Consider the following 17,296-nt stretch of genomic DNA (forward strand, 5'->3'; position numbering starts at 1 on the left):
GCGGCGGTGGTGGGCATCATGATTGATGTTAGATCTACTGCGGGGGACATTCTTTTAGTTTTTTCTTTTAATAAAGGACTTGCCGAAGACTATGTCCTGTCTTTTTTCACACTACACTTTTTGTTTTTTTGTGAATGAGTATGGGGTATCATGTACCCCATACGCATTCACATGGAGGGGCCTGGATCTGGGGGCTCCCTTGTTCCAGATTCCGATAAGCCCCCCTGCCCCAAAGCACCCCCATGTTGAGGGCATGTGGCCTGGTATTGTTTGGAGGGGGGGGGGCGCTCGCTCATCCCCCCCATTTCCTGACCTGCTGGGCTGCATGCTCAGATAAGGGTCTGGTGTGGATTTTTGGGGGGACCTCCACGCCATTTTTTTTTTTACATTTTGGCATGGGAGTTCCTCTCATAATCCATACCAGACCCAAAGGGCTTGGTATGGATGGGAGGGGGAACCCCACACGTTTTTTTTTAATTATTTTATTAATTGCCGGCAATTCTTTTACATTCATCTGTCAGTGGGGAACCCTGCTGACAGCTGAAACATTAACACATGGTTGTCACTACTAAAATACCTCATTACTTATTAAAATAACTAATTTGGTATTTTAGGAGCATTTAACAGTATTTTGGTTTATGAATTTTTCGCTATATGAAAAGTCCTGCAGAATGAATTAAATTCGTAAACCGAGGTATTACTGCACAGGTGAAACTCAATAAATTAGAATATCGTGCAAAAGTTCATTTATATCAGTAATGCAACTTAAAAGGTGAAACTAATATATGAGATAGACTCATTACATGCAAAGCAAGATAGTTCAAGTCATGATTTGTCATAATTGTGATGATTATGGATTACAGCTCATGAAAACCCCAAATCCACAATCTCAGAAAATTAGAATATTACATACAATCAATAAAACAAGGATTGTACATAGAACAATATCGGACCTCTGAAAAGTATAAGCATGCATACAGTGAGGAACATAAGTATTTGAACACCCTGCCATTTTGCAAGTTCTCCCACTTAGAAATCATGGAGGGATCTGAAATTCACATTGTAGGTGCATCCCCACTCTGAGAGACAGAATTTAAAAAAACATTCAGGAAATCACATTGTATGATTTTTAAAGAATTTATTTGTCTTCCACTGCTGAACATAAGTATTTGAACACCTGAGAAAATCAGTGTTAATATTTGGTACAGAAGCCTTTGTTTGCAATTACAGAGGTCAAACGTTTCCTGTAGTTCTTGACCAGGTTTGCACACACTGCAACAGGGATTTTGGCCCACTCCTCCACACAGATCTCCTCTAGATCTGTCAGGTTTTGGGGCTGTCACTGAGCAACACAGAGTTTCAGCTCCCTTCAAAGATGTTCTATTGGATTTAGGTCTGGAGACTGGCTAGGCCACTCCAGAACCTTGATATGCTTCTTACGGAGCCACTCCTTGGTTATCCTGGCTGTGTGCTTCGGGTCGTTGTCATTTTGGAAGACCCAGCCATGACCCATCTTCAATGCTCTGACTGAAGGAAGGAGGTTGTTTCTCAAAATCTCAGAATAAATGGCCCCATTCATCCTCTCCTTAATACAGTGCAGTTGTCCTGTCCCCTTCGCAGAAAAGCACCCCCAAAGCATGATGTTACCACCCCCATGCTTCACAGTAGGGATGGTGTTCTTGGGAGGCAACTCATCCTTCTTTTTCCGACGAGTGAAGTTTTAGACCAAAATGTTCTACTTTGGTCTCATCGAACCAGATGACTTTCCCCCATGCCTCCTCTGGATCATCCAAATGGTCATTGGCAAACTTCAGACGGGGCTGGACATGTGATGACTTGAGCAGGGGAACCTTCCGTGCAATGCATGATTTTAAACCATGACGGCGTAGTGTTCTACCGAGAGTGACCTTTGAAACTGTGGTCCCAGCTCTCTTCGTGTCATTGCCCAGCTCCTCCCTTGTAGTTCTGGGCTGATTCCTCACCTTTCCTATCATCAATGATACCCCACGAGGTGAGATCTTGCATGGAGACCCAGTCTGAGGGAGACTGACAGTCGTCTTTAGCCTCTTTCATTTTTTAACAATTGCTCCATCAGTTGATCTATTTTCACCAAGCTGCTTGGCAATTGCCCCGAAGCCCTTTCCAGCCTTGTGGAGGCCCACAATTTTGTCTCTGGTGTCTTTTGACAGCTCTTTGGTCTTGCCCATGGTAGTAGTTGGCGTCTGACTGACTGTGGGGTGGTCAGGTGTCTTTAACGAGCTCAGACAGGTGCTACTAAGTTAGATTAATGAGTGGAGTAGAAGTGGACTTTTTAAAGGCAACGTAACAGGTCTTTGAGAGCCAGAATTCTTGCTGTTTCTTAGGTGTTCAAATACTTATGTTCAGCAGTGCAAGACAAATAAATTCTTTAGAAATCATACAAAAAATCATATAAAAAATTTCCTGAATTTTTTTTTTAATTCTGTTTCTCAGAGTGGGAATGCACCTACAATGTGAATTTTAGACCCCTCCATGATTTCTAAGTGGGAGAACTTGCAAAATCGTAGGGTGTTCCAATACTTCTGTTCCTCGCTGTATGTACTCAGTACTTGGTTTGGGCCCCTTGTGCAGCAATTACTGCCTCAGTGTGGCGTGGCATGGAAGCTATCAGCCTGTAGCACTGCTGAGGTGATAGGGAAGACCAGGATGCTTCAATAGCGACCTTCAGCTCTTCTGCATTGTTCGGTCTCATGTCTCTCATCTTTCTCTTGGCAATGCCAAGGTCAGGCGAGTTTGCTGGCCAATCAAGCACAGTAATCCCACGGTCATTGAACCAGGTTTTGGTGCTTTTGGCAGTGTGGGCAGGTGCCAAGCCCTGCTGGAAAATAATGTCAACATCCCCATAAAGCTCGTCTGCGGAAGGAAGCATGAAGTGCTCCAAAATCTCCTGGTAGACGGCTGTGTTGACCCTGGACTTAATAAAGCACAGTGGACCAACACCAGCAGATGACATCAGATGACCCCAAATCAACACAGACTGTGGAAACTTCACACTGGACTTCAAGCATCTTGCAGTGTGTACCTCTCCATTCTTCCTCCATACTCTGGGTCCTTGGTTTCCAAATGAGATGCAAAAGTTGCTCTCATCAGAAAATTGGACTTTGGACCACTGAGCAACAAACCAGGTCTTTTTTTCTTTAGCTTAGGTAAGACGCTGCTGACGTTGTTTGTTCAGGAGCGGCTTGACAAGAGGAATACGACATTTGAAGCCCATGTCCGGGATCAGTCTGTGTGTGGTGGCTCTTGATGCACTGACTTCAGCCTCAGTCCACTCCTTGTGAAAGTCCCCAACACTTTTGAATGGCCTTTTCCTGGCAATCCTCTCCAGGCTGCGGTCATCCCTGCTGCTTGTGCACCTTTTTCTTCCACACTTTTCCCTTCCACATAACTTTCTATTAATGTGCTTTGATACAGCACTTTGGGAACATCCAACTTCTTTTGCAATTACCTTGTGAGGCTTTCCCTCCTTATGGAGGGTGTCAATGATGGTTTTCTGTACAACTGTCAGGTCAGCAGTCTTTCCCATGATTGTGATTCCCACTGAACCAGACTGAGAGACCATTTAAAGGCTCAGGAACCCATTGCAGGTGTTATGGCTTAATTAGCTGATTAGAGTGGGACACTTTGAGCCGAGAATATTGCACCTTTTCACAATATTCTAATTTTCTGAGATTGTGAATTTTGGGTTTTCATGAGCTGTAAGCCATAATCATCACAATTATAACAAATCACGGCTTGAACGATCTTGTTTTGCATGTAATGAGTCTATCTCATATATTTGTTTCACCTTTTAAGTTGCTGAAATTACTGAAATAAATGAACTTTCGCACGATATTCTAATTTTTCGAGTTTCACCTGTATATGTAATTCTGTCTATCCGGTCCTGAGATTTACACAGTCCTATCAGACAACACAGCCGGTCTGATGACCTGACTTTTTTCTGCTGCAGTTATAAAGTAATGTTAGGTCACCTATCTGCCTGCAGACTGACTGAAAGTAACCCTAGGTTCACATATATGCGGCCGTGCAGGCCGCGTTTTGCGTGGGCACGAGAGCCCATTCATGTGAATGGTATCCTGTGACCCCTGACATGCAGGGAAGAAGTCCCTGCACTTCTTCTGAAAACGCAGCCCACACGGGAACCTCGGTTCCCAGTACGGCCGCATTTTCCAGTGCGGGTGGCGTGCCATTAGAACTAATGGCATCCGCCCACGAGTCTGCATTCCTCTGTGCGGGTGGTGCAGCTGCACGGATTTTTGTGTGGATCCGCAGCTGCACCACCCGCAGAGATGTGAACCTAGCGTCAAAGGAGCAGCAGCAGATTATCTCTATGTCACTCTTTTTCTTCTGCCTCTCCCACTTCCTGAGTGCTGCTGTACAAGGAAATATAGCAGGCTCATATCAACTCAAACTGAGGTACTTGTTATAGTTGTATTTATAATGTATGTATTTATACTTTAGTATATCACTGCATTCTTTGGTATTTTTTATTAATCTAGTTTTAATGGCTACAGCCAGAGCTCAACCCTGCTCACCTGCTGCTTATAGATTTCATTGAATTATATTAGCAGTAGCGCCTCTGTGTGCACATGCACTTGGCTCTTTTTGAACACGACTTATTCAGATATTTTGCACTGTACAAAACAACCTGAGCACAAACAACATCTTAAAAGATCTAAGAGATCTAATTGAGCCTAGGAAAGGAGGAATAATTGGAAGCAGGTCAGAAAGACAAACTATATTATGGCAATCTCAGCTAGAAATAAAAATGCAACTGAAATATGTCTATTGAGGAAATGGATGGACAAAAATACAGATCATTTGGCAGCTAAAACCCCCTTTTATGTAGTTGTGTGTTTAGCTGTTTGCTGGGACTTCAGCTTGAAAACATTGGTATACTGCTACAGTATTTCTTAGTATAGCACAGTGGCTAAATGGTTAGCACTTCTGCCTGGCCAGTACTAAGATCATTAGTTCAAATCCCAACCACAGCACCACCTGCCTGGAGTTTGCATGTTCTCCCTGTCCCTGTGTGGGTTTCCTCCAGGTACTCCGGTTTCCTTCCACACTCCAAAGACATGCTGGTAGGTTAATTGGATCCTGTCTAAATTGGCCCTAGTATGTTTATGTATGAATGTAAGTTAGGGACCTTAGATAGAGGGATAGGGACAAATGTGAATGTATGACAAATGTAAAGAGCTGCGTAAATTGATAGCGTTATATAAGTACCTGAAATAAATAAATCTGCCAGCTGTCCATCTGATATATGATTCCAATGGCTTCAGTGCTTTAAGTAGCAATGTACATATTTTTTCAGACCTTTTTAAAAACATTTTTGGAAATGGGAAGTGTCTCTTGTCCCTAAGACTCATGAACATTTAAAGCCCAGTTGCATTTTATGGTTAAAGCAGCGGAATACAATTCAGTTGCATCAAAACAAAAGATTTATTTTACATAATTTTTACTTGAGTAGAAAAGCCTGTCCTGTGCCAGCATGCTACAGAGAAGAACCTGTGCTCTCTATATGAGGTCCAACACTAATTAGTAAAGCTAATGCTCCCCATTTACTTTCTTACCCAAAACATACACACACATTTTATTAGGAATTGTTATGACATTTCCTTGAAACATACAAAAATATATTAGGTTTGCATTTTATCTTTACACTTATTATTTATGTTTGTACCAGGAGCTCCTGCCGTAGTGGTGGCAATTATCCTTGCCGTTAACAAAGATTTGTATGAGCTTCACAAAAGTGCTCCATATCCTAATGGGGCATCAGATTATTTGTAAGTACAGAAAATGTGTTTATTTTAAATATTGCACTTTTACTAGCTTTGAAAGTGTAAATAAATTAACAGTAAAAACAAAATGTTTATGTATATGAATTGTTTCTGGTTCTGTGACTAAGGCATGATAAAATAGATTGATTATGTATTTATTACCCTTAATATGGTTATTATGTGAAAAAATACATTTTTTTACAAAAATTGTTATTCAGGCAAATATTAATTAACTAAAAAAAACTATAAGATGACTTAAGGCCTGAAAACTCAGGTTTGGAGTTTGTATAGAAGCAACTAAATACATCCAAAAAAAATAGTAATTATTAAGGGCTTGTTCACACCATGATGCAGAGACGTCAGTACAAATCAGTTGTTCTCTATGTACCCTGTTCACACCACAACACTAGTATCATGCACAGATTTTCTGCGCAGGAATCTGCAGCGTGTATAAAACTCAATGAAGCACACATGAAAGCTGATGTCTCTCCAAGTGAAATCTGTGCATCAGTTTCCATCAGTTTTTGTGCACGTATGGTGTGAACGAGGCCCTAATATGAATGAATAGTTTACCTTTTCCAACCAGAAGTTAAAGCTTTAGGATTTTTTATGTATTTTACTGGCTATCCTTATATGCATTGCTGAATAAAAATGTTGTATACTAAGTTCAATAGCTCAATCTGGAATGTAAACACTTACAGTACATGAATTAGAGAAGTGTCTCATCAGTACTTGGGATGTCAGGACATTGCTGCAAAGCTCAGTAAAGCAAATGTTCAAACTTTCAAACAGATGAAATAGTAACTCAGTTAACACCTAACCAACTTGTTATGCTTGCCATACAATAATCATCTTTTTCATTCAACCAGATGGATGAGGGAATCACTCCCCCTGTGCTATTGTGTTCTGACATTGGGAAGACTTCCCCAGCAAAACTGGTTGTTTGGAAAAACCCGGATGGCTAGTTGTACAGAAGCTGATCAATAGATTGACTTCTGTACAACCAGCCTGCCCATACATGGATCAAAATTCGGGTGGGCCCTGCTGAACCAACCAAAATTTGATCCATGTATGGCCACCTTTAGAGTAGATGTCCCTATCAAGTAGCTATCCAGAGTCCTGTTCACATGTTGCAAGGCGGATGGAAATTCTACAGTATTGGATAAATTCTATATTTTCCAGGCTTACAGCTTCATCAGAGGGTAGTGCATAAAATGTGGAAATACTGTGCTTACTATACTTGTGTTATTTTTCAATAATCTGAATAATTTCAGAAAAGGTGGTTGACCTGGTTGTTAACTAGTTGATTAGGTATTTGGTTTTCTGATTTGTAAGAGGTGAAGAAAGGACACTGCATACGTTATTTATATAAAAAAGGTAATTCTACATCAATTTTAATTATAATTTTACATAAAATACCAGCACAAATTCCATGTTTTTCCTCCCATTTCAGTTGCTGGATGAAAGACATTATATACTGGATCACAGTGGTTGGATACTTTGGCATAATATTTATGCTGAATGTCAGCATGTTTGTGGTGGTTCTTATACAACTCTGCCGCATTAAAAAACAGAAGCAGCTAGGCTACCAGAGAAAAACTATGCTCCAGGATATCCGCAGTGTGGCCGGAATTACCTTCCTTCTTGGCATTACATGGGGCCTTGGCTTCTTTTCTTTCGGACCAGGGAAAATTGTTATCCAGTTCTTGTTTACCATCTTCAACTCATTACAAGGTTTGTTCTTCTACAGTTCTTCTAGTGTGAAAACCTTTGGCCATGTAACAAAATACAAAGTTACAATATTTATATTTGCTTATATTTATGCACAGCAACAAATCACCTTATAATATCCCAGAAAAGTTACCCACCTCCACCCTTGAAGGCTAATTAAACAAAGATATAAAACTTTTCCCTTTCACAAATAAATAACAATAAAAAAGAAAAATACAAATAAAATAAACCAACAAAAAAGACATAAAAAACAAAAAAAATTGTCCAAAATATCAGAATATCCAAAATTCAAAAATAATCCCCACAGGTGTAAATAATAATTTTCTTTCTTCTTTCACAAAAACTCCTTCTCAATACCCGCAAATCCTGATGATAGTACACCTCAAAAAGAAAAAACTTGACATAGTGTCATACCTTTTAAATAATACATCACACGTGCCACTCACTGTGCAGCATGCAAAAATCTTTATATATGTGTATACCCTATACACGAGTATCTATACACATGCACATATTTTATAGTGAATATAGATATATGTGAAACACTCTCACATAGAATAGTGTCCTAAGCACAAAGTGTAAAAACAACTCCAAAATATCACTGCAAGTGTGTATCACCACACCCTGTATACATCAGTGATCACCTAAACCCAAAACAACACTCTCCAACTCATATACTGATGGGTAATTACCCTATATAAGAAACATCAGGGCATAACACCACTCTGGGTTAGGTTTCTCCTCATAGCGATTTCATCCAATACTAGGGTTTTTCTTCCATTATCCTCAAGAAAATCCACAGTCAGGGTGTGGTGATACACACTTGCAGTGATATTTTGGAGTTGTTTTTACACTTTGTGCTTAGGACACTGCTGATGCACAAAAAGGAACCACAAAGCCTTTCTAACAATATGACATGAAAATAGGGTGTGCAGCGCTATACAAATAAAACACACTGTCTAAAGTATGACAAAATATGACAGAAATGGAAAAATCCCATAAACTGAATGTTAAACCATCCAAGGTAATATAATATCAGTCCAAAAAGGTATATTCCAGTGATGAAGTATAAATGACTTCAATCCAAATGGGTATATTCCAGCATCTTAACATCAAGGTGTAGAAAAATTGCCCACTCACCGGAAGTGCAATTTATTGTGCACATAGAAATTCCATGAAGCCGGAGGTCCCATGAAGGAATAGCCTGATGATAAAGGTGCCCTCTGGTGGTAAATGGGGTGATGGCTGCCAGAGAAGTTGATCTGGACCAATATCCCAAATTGTCCTGCCTGGGTGGACTCCTAGAATGCTGGGCTGAGATGTGGAGGCTCAGTGCCAGGTAATAGAGATGAAAACGCTCATGGTGTAGTATTATGAAAAGTATTTATTGAATATATATCATTAATATAAAACAGTAAACGTACAGGGTTAGAGTACCTATACAGGTATAGTGTGAATGAGCTCTTTAAATGCACTGACCAGTGAATAAAAATGATGGCCACCGGACCTCCTGATCCGGTGGCGTAACGTCAAGGCGTGCAGAGGCTCCTCCTAGACGTGCTTCGTGTAATAACACGTCTCCTGTAGGGGTGATGCCAATATTTCAACTTTGCATTTTCTGGTGTCACCTGCTTACCCACTGGTATATGAAAGAGCATAATCTTGCTGCTGATGTGCTTACTGAGTGTTTTTCCTGTAAGTGGCCTTTACACCTACCCTCCAAACTCCAGTACTTGAAAATATGTTATATTGGAGGCACTGTGCAATGCAGTAAAACCTTGTTGGCTCACAGTGCACATAACATTATATACTTAATCTGATTTATGCTGTGCTGGGATTGTGGGAAGATAGTATAAAACAGTATATTTATAGTATTGCCTAAATTCAGAATAGCATAGATTCAGGCATATACATACTAGCAGTCTTTTAAAAAAAGATTCCAGAATATTTGAATGTATGTATCATTGGACTAAAGGGTGGCTTTAAATATTTTACTTCTACATTAAACTAAACTTATACTCTGTTTTAAACTTTCAGAAGTCCTGATAAGAGCATATACCGCAATATGCCACCTACTGCCTTATGTCTCCACCTATTGCTCTTTGGTCTTACAGTCTCACTGTTTTTGGTTATAAAACAGCTGAGGAATTAGATGATAGCCCTTTGGTTCTTTAAGATCACTACTGACCAAGTCTTGTTAGGATCAGACCAAGAACTGCACTTGGGTTAGATAGTCCACTCTTTGTATACTACAGTACATTACACTCTCCCCATGCCCCTGATCCTCACTTTATTTACCTCTGTGCGTGATTAGCTTTCACTGCCCATGCAGTCAATGAAACGGTCCAAGGATTTGAAAGCTGTGGCCTTTTTCCCTTTCTCTCCTTAGAGATGCCCAGACAGACCAGAGCATTCTGACTGGTCAGTGCTGGCACGTGACCATCATGGCCAGTCTAAATCACTCTGATCCGTCCTAGCGTCCCTAAGCAAATAAGGATAGGAAGAGAGCAGCTTTCAAATCCCCACATCGCTGCACCAGCTGCGTGGGTAGTGAAAGCTAATCATCCACGGAGGTTATTGCAGCAGGGATGGAGGTGGCACAGATAGTAGGTTCACCTTTACATTTTTTTGTGAAAACATGAATTGATACTTTAGGCCTCATGCACATGGGAATATGAATTTAAGCTCCAAATATGCAGCATTTGCACTTTTTCTGCCACAACTTGTACGCAACATTTATGCGCGTATGGGGTTGAGCGTAAATTAATTCTACTGGCCAGAATAGTAAATTTTTTCTGTCCATAGAAATATATTTAGCAAATTGAAATCACGCCTGAAATCACATCTCATGAATGTGAATGTCGATGTATTAACATGTGCGATTTGCTGCAGCGTGATGTCTAAAGTAGTTCTGGCATTACTTTTTCTGCAGTTTTGTTGCGATTTCACATACATAGGATATAATGGAAATCGCACTGCAAATTGAAAGAAATCATTGAAAAGCTTCACAAGTAGAGATAATAAGTTTTCAGAACTCGCACCTGCTAACCGCGCTGAAATTGCACACAGATCGCGCGATTTTAAATCACAGCGGTGTGACCGGTGACTTACACTCATACGCATGCAGTTATGTGGGTTTACACACATAAATTGAGCTTGTAAGCTCCTTTACAAACAGCTTTGGTGTGTGTTTTTGTATGCCTTTAAATGCTGCTCTTAACAATACTGATCTAAATGCCTGATGTGCATGGCCACATAGGCTAACATAGAACTGTATTTAGAGGCAGGCAAAAAAGGCTGTATGCCTGTAAAAGCAGAATTTTTTAATGCCTGTGTACATGAGGCCTTAGTCTTTTAGCCTATAAATAGATAAAACTAATATTCCAGTCTATTAAAGTAGGACTAATCAAATGCATTTGTCTTAAGGACATATTCTTTAACACTATAGCTCTTACTACATAAATATGACTTCTTCATCTGTAAATTTCTAAAATTGTTACTCTCACAAAATTATTTTAAACACCAACTATGGGGCGCTATTGCTCCCTCTGACAACAATGGAGCACAATTCCTTCCATTGATACCAACAGATGGGCCACTTTTCCTCCCACTGACACCAAGGATGCGACACAATTCCTTCCATTGATACCAAGGATGGGCCACTATTCTTCTCACTGACACCAACAATGGGGCGCTATTCCTCCCATTGACACCAACAAAAGGGCACACGTCCTCCCACTGGCACCAATGATGGTACAGAATTCTTTCCATTGATACTAACAGTGGGGCGCTATCCCTCCAACTGACACTAACAATTGGGCATTATTCTTTCCACTTGACACCAATGATAAGGATTGTTTACTCCCACTGGACGACAGGACATTTTCTACTTCCATTGGCAACTCCACCCCCCCTAAAGTCTGAAGGACAGTGAACTGGCCCTGTTGTTTAGAAAGTTTAGAGTCCTCTGATACAAATCATAGAAACCTCTCTATCATATAATGATTCCAATAACCTATCTTTCTCAGGTTTCTTCATTTTTTTCTTCTACTGCGTGGCAAAGGAAAATGTCCGCAAACAATGGAGACGATATCTCTGCTGTGGAAAGCTCAGACTGGCTGAAAACTCTGGTAAGGTTTCTAACTGAAATACAAAAACCTCAACTCCAGACAATATCTTTTTAGATTTGTATAGAGCGAATTAGAGCTACTTTCACTGCATTTACAGAACAGGAAGTGGGCATAAAAATTCCTTGATCGTAACATACTAAATAAACACAATCTGTTTTTTGCAGCGAAATAAAAAAGTTAGGACCTCTCTCAAGTTTTAATTGCTTAAATGTAGTCATTGAGGAAATTTCCCCTTACATTCTTTCCAGGTGATGGGGGATCAGACAGAATAAGATGTAAAGGAAATCTCTCCATATAGCATTTTGAATCCAACACAAGTCTTAGCCTTCGCCACCCTGATTAAATATTGAAAAAAGATTGGGCTGGAGTTTGCCTTCAACAATATCACCATAAAATAATATACCGTTACAATATTTGAAAATCTGCAGGGAATTCAAGGATAAGTAAACCCAACATTTCATATTCCTGATATGTGCCTACTGTACCATGTACAAAAAAAAATGGTTCCTCTTCTCTTTGTATTGCTTCCTTTGTGTGAAATTCCTGGTGTCCCTGCCAGTCCCTCTGCTTTCCCATTAAAAACTGACCACCCTAGGCATGAGAGCACAGTGTGGTCAGTTCTCTAGCTGTGCTGGGAACTCAGCCATCTCTCCTCCAATGATCAGGCTTGTCCTGACAGGTCCCCCTCCCCCTATATACACACAACCATTCACTGGTGCTGCTTCACCCTCACCTCTCTATGCAGCTGAGAAAAAAGGGCATGTGATCTCTTATAAAAAGCGAGAAAAGGGTGTTTATAATGTTGTTTTTTTTTGGGTTTTTTTATATCTATACATGAATCTTTTACCTTTAGTTTCTATTTTAAACTGTATGAGTTGTTTTACAAGATGAGGGTTTACTTATGCTTTAAACATAGATTTGTTGACATTAAAGCTGAACTCCAGGCACAAAAACATTCATTCATTCATATAGAATCTCCGCTCCTCGCAAGACCTCCTGCTCTCTAGCTCCCTTGTCTCCTCCTCCCATGCTCGTCTCCAGGACTTTTCCAGAGCTTCCCCCATCCTCTGGAAGTCTCTACCCCAATTTATCAGACTATCGCCTACTCTGCTCACTTTTAGGCGATCTCTGAAAACCTATCTCTTCAAGGAAGCCTATCCTGCCCTCAGCTAATAATGGAATCTTCTACTCTTCCAACCAGTCCAACCCCCACAGTTACTACCTTTTGTACCACTAGCCCCTCCCTCCTAGATTGTAAGCTCCAAGGGGCAGGGCCCTCCTTTCCCTTTTGTATTGAACTGTATCGTTGCTGTATTGTCTCCCTTTATATTGTAAAGCGCTGAGCAAACTGTTGGCGCTATATAAATCCTGTATAATAATATTAATAATAATATAAATCTGTTCCTCACAAAGGAGAAAAATGCATTTTGTGTGCACCAAATGTCTTTGAAAACCTAAAGATTACCTTACCTGTGATGTGCATAGCCTGTGTAGAGAGGAAAGCTATGACAGAGGTCTAGCAGGACAGTCCTAATGGATTATCAGGGCGAGCTGAGAGGAGTTTTAGTAACGTATAAGAGTCAGAGTCAAAATTTGAGTGGAGATAGTGCTTTGAAAAATAGAATATAAAATATGCATTTATTAAGAAGTTTTCATTATATAATTTATGAAATTTCCTTGGATATATTTTTTATTTTGTAACATTAGCTTTTTGTATTTACTGCATTTAGACTGGAGTAAAACAGCAACAAATAAACTAAAGAAACAAACTTCTAAACAAGGAGTATCCAGTAGTTCCAGCAACTCCATTCAGTCAACAAGTAACTCAAACTCAAACTCAACGACTTTGCTAGTATCCAATGAATACTCAATGCACCCCAATGGCAATGGTACGTCATACTATTCTTTTTGTGGTTGTAGTGCTTGCCGCTGCAGGAGCCGCTAGATACGATGGGTTCTCTATTCTGCCATGACTCTTGGACATCCACTGACACACCTGTGTAAAGTAAACATTAGTATGCTACCATTTTATAACAATGCACAGAAAATAGGCCACAAGCAACTGAATAGATGAACGGAAAGGATGTATTAAGGCAATGCAGTTAAAGGATTAGTTCACCTGTTGTAACATGTTACATGTTACACCCATATTCAGGGTGTAGCATGTAACATGTTACTGTACGACCAACCCCTGCATTCCTCGTTCCTCAGGTGTGATCTTCTCCCTCCGCTAGCTGTCATAATTTTTAAAAAATGTGGCCGTGCAGAGCCCTGTCTGCCTAGCCACATCATTCATTCATAGAGTTCTGTGAATGAGAAATTACCTTTTTTAGCCTTTGTGGCTGTAGACTTTAGTTCTCAATGAACTACCCCGGCGCTGCTGAGCGCTGTGGTAGTTCATTGATTCTTCCTGTCAGTGTAATAGTACCTGCTTGTATGAGGTACAAGCAGACAGATTACACTGACAGTCTGCAAGAGACCTGCATGATACTAGCAATCTGCAGATCGCTGGTGCAATGCTTTCCACTCTACTAAAGCAAAAAATAGTAATTGCCCATATTTTTACCTGCAAAAAAATGTGCATTTATTATTTGTTGTTAAAAGGTGACCTTATCCTTTAAACAATGCATGAATCCATAAACAGCCAATTAAACAGATGCTGTTCTACATAAATTAAATACTGACCCATAAGCTGACAATCAATTGAACTATACTGATGTTAACCCAAATTATAACTGGTGAAAGCAGGGTTAAAAGCATCAACTAACTCAGAAATAAAGGTATTGGTGTGTACACTATGCATACAGCCGCAGTAGTGGGTGGGTGTATACATTCCTGACAAAGGGGTACCCCTGCAAGTGTTTATAAGTACCTGGCATATAAATGTCAATGTTATCTGGCTGTCGTTGGGGCCCTTCTGTAAGGTGGTGTACGTGTAGCTATCACTTTAAGAGTGTGCAGTAGATGGTTGATGGGCTGCTAAACGAACAGTCTCTTATACATTAACTGTCTCAGTGTTGAGATAAGTACAGAATTTTTAGCTCACCACTCCTGGAACATAGGAATCTGGTTCAGATAACTTAGCAGTCTATTGTCTTTGAAGTCTCAGTCCTCACGATCAGGTCCACCCAATCAAGTCCTCACCAATCAGATCCTCATGAGGTATGCAAACATGGCATCTGGTCTCCCCAGCTCTGGTCCAAAGACACAGTGACTCCCTGTAGCTCAGTCTCTTGCTCTCACAGGCTCTGTTCTCTGGCTCTTAAGACACAAGTATGCTCAACCCGTCAACTAACAATAATATTCATTTTCTTATTTGTGTTCTGTGTTTAATGCCCCTTGATCTTTCCTCTAAACCCTCTCCCTCTGGAAAAATTATAGGCTAATTATTTTTATATAATTAAGTGCTAAATACCCAGATAAATAGGTAATTTGAGGCACTGGTCATGTGTCCTCTGCAAAAAGAGAGGAACGGAGTATAGGCAAAGCACCTCACTTGTCTACTCAACTTGAACATCACTCTCCCAAGACCCCATTAAGAGAGACCATGTGACCACCTTTTATATGATCCATTGAGCCATTGAAAATGATCCACTATGTTGCCTTAGTCAATGTTTCTTAAAGGTTGTATTCATTCCTACATTATAATTTGGTTTTGTAAGACACAAAGTGGTTTATAAATGTTTTCACACAAGATTGACACAACTTCTCCCAAAGATTCACCAATTTTTCTAATTCAATTTAATTGGTGAAATGTTTGAATTCTGGGTGAAAGATGTGTGAATCGTGAGTAAAATTTTTTATAAATAATCTTAAAGTTTGGTCTTTTCACAAGCATACCTTTTATCATTAAAGGCAATGTTTTCAAAGAAAGAAATGGAGTTACCTTCATGCCTCAGAATGGAGAAGTCCAAATGCAGGAGTTTCCAGAAAGACCATCCACCAGAAATGGAGATGTCCAGAGAACCTCTGTGAGAAGGACTTCTAACCGTGGCAGTGTGCATTTTGTTGATCAAATCTAGTTTTACGTTTTACTCTTATGACTTGAAATTTTTATTTCTCCATGTGTGAGAAACATTGGCTGTTCTATTTCTACATTCATTGAACATAGCTGTCTTGGACTATCAAGAACAGCTGAAATTCACTTCTTCTGGATAGGACAGTCGCTACTCATCTTTTAAAGCGTCCTTGGAGTTCGCCAAGGTGGACAGAAAACATGGACATAATTACTTATGTCAGTGTTGCTTATTTGATGCATTGCACAACCCTTAATATTCTCCTCTTTACTGTATTATATATCTTTTTAATTTATATATTGTTAGTTTTATTATAGATGTACAGTTTCATGTTGAAAACTAGATCTGTGAGATTCATGAAGTAGCCAAAAAGATTCCTAATCCAATTGCAGATTTCCTGAAACTTAGTTATTCTGGAAAAAGGTGCAAGTCCTCCCTTCAAAGTCATTTACATGTTACAAATGGCACAGCATTGTGTATTCTTCTTGTGTTGTAATTGTAACAGCTGCTTTATTGCTGCCTTTCATTTAAAAAAAAAATGCAGAGGAGAACTTCTGACTCATCATGAAAATTATTATCTAGGGGGAATGTACACTTGCTTTCTAAAGTAACTACTTACCTGGAAACAAGAGAAAATGCATCTGGGTAGAAATATCCTTCAAAACAGGCCTTCTACAGAAATATAGCATTAAAAAAACAACAAAAAACAAACAAACCTTACCTTGGGATCCAACTGCTGCTGTTTCTAGGAGTCACAGGTGACGTAACTGTGGGTAGAGCTGGGTGCTCCAGATTCCAGAAGAAGGTTCTCCTTCATTGTGATGGAGCACATTTTCCTGAGATTTCATGACCCAGTTCTCTCAGTATGCAACAATGACATCACCTGCGCCTCCTAGAAGCATTGGAAAGCTGGGTTACAAAGGCATTTGTTATTTTAAAATGTTTTATTTTCATGTAACTTTTTTCATACAGCTGGTGTGAAGCTATCACCTAGGCCAGTGGTGGGCAACCTTTTTTTTCAACTGAGCCAAATCTCGCCAAAACCACGATTGAAATTTATTTTGAGAGCCACATTTTTAAAACTGAAAATACATCCCCCATATAGTAATTCATCCCCCATAGTAATTCATCCCCCATAGTAATTCATCCCCCATATAGTAATTCATCCCCCATATAGTAATTCATCCCCCATAGTAATTCATCCCCCATAGTAATTCATCCCCCATAGTAATTCATCCCCCATATAGTAATTCATCCCCCATAGTAATTCATCCCCCATATAGTAATTCATCCCCCATAGTAATTCATCCCCCATATAGTAATTCATCCCCCATAGTAATTCATCCCCCATATAGTAATTCATCCCCCATATAGTAATTCATCCCCCATAGTAATTCATCTCCCATATAGTAATTCATCCCCCATAGTAATTCATCCCCCATATAGTAATTCATCCCCCATAGTAATTCATCCCCCATATAGTAATTCATCCCCCATAGTAATTCATCCCCCATATAGTAATTCATCCCCCATAGTAATTCATCCCCCATATAGTAATTCATCCCCCATATAGTAATTCATCCCCCATAGTAATTCA

At 39.8% G+C, this 17,296-nt stretch overlaps 1 protein-coding gene across 3 annotated transcripts in view; it reads left to right on the top strand.

The window, feature by feature from the left end:
* Positions 1-16,250, top strand: part of ADGRG2 (adhesion G protein-coupled receptor G2) — a 196,242-nt gene extending 179,992 nt beyond the window's left edge. For 2 of the 3 annotated variants that reach the window (XM_089683890.1, XM_089683892.1), the window contains 5 exons: positions 5,729-5,828; positions 7,276-7,556; positions 11,582-11,683; positions 13,414-13,572; positions 15,539-16,250. In XM_089683890.1, coding sequence (XP_089540016.1) covers positions 5,729-5,828; positions 7,276-7,556; positions 11,582-11,683; positions 13,414-13,572; positions 15,539-15,705 — 809 coding nt within the window. In that variant the 3' untranslated portion in view covers positions 15,706-16,250. The other variant, XM_089683893.1, reaches the window with a different exon arrangement.
* Positions 16,251-17,296: the final 1,046 nt, after the last annotated feature.

Source organism: Staurois parvus, unplaced genomic scaffold (genome assembly GCF_062004578.1).
Source record: "Staurois parvus isolate SC_StPar_1 unplaced genomic scaffold, SC_StPar_1.0 ptg000327l, whole genome shotgun sequence".
NCBI lineage: Eukaryota > Metazoa > Chordata > Amphibia > Anura > Ranidae > Staurois > Staurois parvus.